This window comes from Hippopotamus amphibius, chromosome 12 (assembly GCF_030028045.1).
Source record: "Hippopotamus amphibius kiboko isolate mHipAmp2 chromosome 12, mHipAmp2.hap2, whole genome shotgun sequence".
Lineage (NCBI taxonomy): Eukaryota > Metazoa > Chordata > Mammalia > Artiodactyla > Hippopotamidae > Hippopotamus > Hippopotamus amphibius.
The window spans coordinates 82,133,096-82,136,437 of NC_080197.1; the positions used below are offsets into that span (position 1 = coordinate 82,133,096).

The 3,342-nt window shown below is 35.2% G+C and overlaps 1 protein-coding gene across 1 annotated transcript; it reads right to left on the reverse strand.

Annotated features, from left to right (window-relative positions):
* Positions 1–1,774: 1,774 nt before the first annotated feature.
* Positions 1,775–2,719, reverse strand: LOC130834056 (olfactory receptor 6C75). The gene has a single exon (XM_057704151.1). The coding sequence runs from the start codon at positions 2,717–2,719 to the stop codon at positions 1,775–1,777; it is 945 nt and encodes a 314-aa protein (XP_057560134.1).
* Between the last annotated feature and the right edge of the window lie 623 nt (positions 2,720–3,342).

Genomic DNA, 3,342 nt, shown 5'->3' on the forward strand with positions numbered 1-3,342 from the left:
TTTTTGCCCCACACTCACCTCAAGAAAATATCAAGTTTCTTGAAAGTATCCCCTTATGTTTTATTTTCACATCCTCAGGACTAATATCTTAGTTCTGGATCTTATTGTTCTTTATTTAAACCATTGCAAAACGCTGACCTTCCTTCGGTCTATCTGGCACGTAGCAACTAGGATAATTTTCTTTCTTTCTTTCTTTCTTTCTTTTTTTTAATTGGAGTATATTTGCTTTACAATGTTGTGTTAGTTTCTACTGCATAGCAAAGTGAATGAGCTATGCATATACATATATCCCCTATTTTTTTGGATTTCTTTCCCATTTAGTTCACTGCAGAGCACTGAGTAGAGTTCCCTGTGCTATACAGTAGGTTCTTATTAGTTATCTATTTTGTATATAGTATCAATTTCTATCTGCTAAAACCCTTCGAAGACTACCAATTACTATAAGACAAAAATCCAAGTTGGTTCTTGGAAATAGTTTTAGGAATTGTTTAAAAAATTGAGAATCATTTTTAATGTTATATTTCAAATGGGGTAAGGAGAATACTTATGTGAGTATTGTAACACTGCCAATGACCGACTCAAGTATATACAGATAAGTGGTTCCTCTTCTTAAAAAGCTAAAGATCTTCAATTCATCTCAAAAATACATGCATGTACTGATGCTACTTCCAAATTTTTACATAATGATTTAAGTTTTAACATGTTTGGGATTCTGTATGCACACACACATGTGTGTGTGTGTATGTGTCTATGGACTTGTATATATTATATGTGTATATTTAAATACAAATATTTATATATAAATGTATATACATATGTGTGTATAACTAGTTATGTCTATGTCTAGGAATGTCTGGCAGGTTTATTTCTAATGTTTTAATGTTTTTTTCTTTTTTTCTTCCTTTATTAATTACTGTAGTTATAGGAATGTTGTTACCTTTTGAATGTTGTCTGAGTAAATTGTTGACTGTTTCATTCTATTGTTAAATATTAAAGACTGTAGTTGAAACCACAGAAGATACCAATACAGTTGTCGATTTACATATTCTGGAAAAAAGAAAACCAACAGGGCAAATAACAGCTAGGAGTATACCATCGGCAACTGGAGAGAGAGATGGTACTAAAAATGGTCAGTTTTTGCTATTGCCAGAGGGAAATCTCCAGTTAAATAATCCTTTTTAGGAAATTTATGAAAAGAAAAAAAAGATAAGTTTCATCTCTTCTATTGCACAAAAACTGCTGTTGTTTTCTAGGAAAACTAATAAAATCAATACAGCCTCATTTCAAATTGCAAATTTAATAATTCTGACAGCACATTTTATGTTAAACTTTGATTTAATTTTTCAACACCTTTTAATTACATTTTAATGATAAATTCAAGAAGACATTTTAATAATGTTTTAAATTTTTGGTGTTTTGTTGAAATGTCACTAATAAATTTTAGAAATGTTGATACATATTTTTTATCACATAAAATAAATTTTATTTTTTATGTGGTTTTTAGTAAGCTTCTTATAGCAATCTCTATTTTTGTAGGAATCCATAGCCTACTTTGCTTTGATATGAAAAAAAATGGCGATTACTGACATCTAAAATTCTGTTACACAGGTGAAAATTGATCTTGTCCATATAACCTCAAATAGGAACTTGTTTTTACGTGAAAAAGAGGCATTAATGATATATAAATATATCTAACCAAAAGAATGAAACAAGGTGTTGAAAGACTTTATGTAGGGAAATAGAGTTTTTCATTTCACTTTTTTGTTTTAAATAATCACATCCATTTATTTGAAGGAAAGGCCATCCTCTGGACCATGTTCTTGAAGGCTTGCTTCACTTGCTGGTTTCTTAGAGTGTATATAAAAGGATTCAAGAGAGGAGCCACTGAGGTATTGAGCACAGCTACTCCTTTGCTTAGAGTCACCCTTTCCCTTGCGGAAGGCTTAATGTACATGAAGATGCAGCTGCCATAAGACAGGGAGACAACTATCATGTGGGAGGAACACGTGGAAAAGGCTTTTTTCCTTTGACTCGTGGAAGGAATTCTCAGAATTGTCCGGATAATATATGTGTAGGAGAGAACAACTAGGGTTAGGGTGACCATGAGAGTTACCACAGCTAAAAAAAATGCCATGAGTTCTAGAAAGCGAGTGCTTGTGCAAGAAAGCTGCAGAATTGGAGAAGAATCACAGATGAAATGATCAATTATATTCGAGGCACAGAAATCCAACCGCAGCAGCAGGATTACTGGTGGAAAGATGATCAGGAATCCTGCAAGCCATGAGCTGAAGACAAGCAGTATACAGACTCTGCTGCTCATGATGGTGGTGTAATGCAGGGGTTTGCAGATGGCCACATAGCGGTCATAGGACATGGCAGCCAGGAGGTAAAATTCTGTCACCCCCAAGAAGATGAAGAAGAAGAGCTGAGCCACACAACCATTATAAGAAATGGTTCTGTCCCCCGTCATGATGGTGGCAAGGAATCTAGGAATGCAGACAGAGGTGAATGCTATTTCTAGGAATGAGAAGTTTCGAAGGAAGAAATACATTGGCGTCTTCAGATGGGGATCTGAAAGGGTGAGGGTGATAATGACCAGGTTCCCAGTCACACTTAGCATGTAGGTAACGAGAAGAAATATGAAGAGTACAACCTGCTGCTGTGGATCATTTGTCAATCCAAGAAGAATAAACTCAGTTACTTCTGTGTAATTTCTCATTGATCTCCTTCTTTATAATGATGCTCTTTGTTTTAGCTGTCATATAGATGAAGAAATAAGAAAGCTATGGTGCCAGCAAAGAAACACACACACACGTGCACGCACACACACTTAAAAGAAATATTGCTGCCTTGTGATTTTAGGGGAAAATGATTGTGTAGTACATAGAAACAATATACTTTGATAACTTTGTAATTTATTATGGCGTACATTAATTCACTATCCTGTATTTCCTTCATTGTATTCTCACACATTTCAGTATACATCTGTCTTCTGAATATTTCAATATATTCCTGAAAACAAGAAAAAAAGAGAGATTAAAATCTCTGACATTAAAACCTCAAATAAGGGACTTCCCTGGTGCTCCAGTGGTAAAGAATCTGTCCTGCAATGCAGGGGATGTGGGCTTGATCCTTGGTCAGGGAACTAAGATCCCACAACTACTGAGCCTGCACACCTCAACTAGGGAAGAGAAAACCCTCATGCCACAACTAGAGAGAAGCACTACGTGCTGCAGTGAAGAGCCTGCATGCCATCCCGCATGCTGCAACGAAGACCTATGCAGCCAAAAAAAACAAACAACCAAAAAACCTCAAATAAAACTGAGAACTCACCTCTAGCAT

What these genes read in the sequence shown, in the direction of transcription:
- LOC130834056 (XM_057704151.1), bottom strand. Translation starts at nt 2,719, where the DNA reads ATGAGAAATTACACAGAAGTAACTGAGTTTATTCTTCTTGGATTGACA.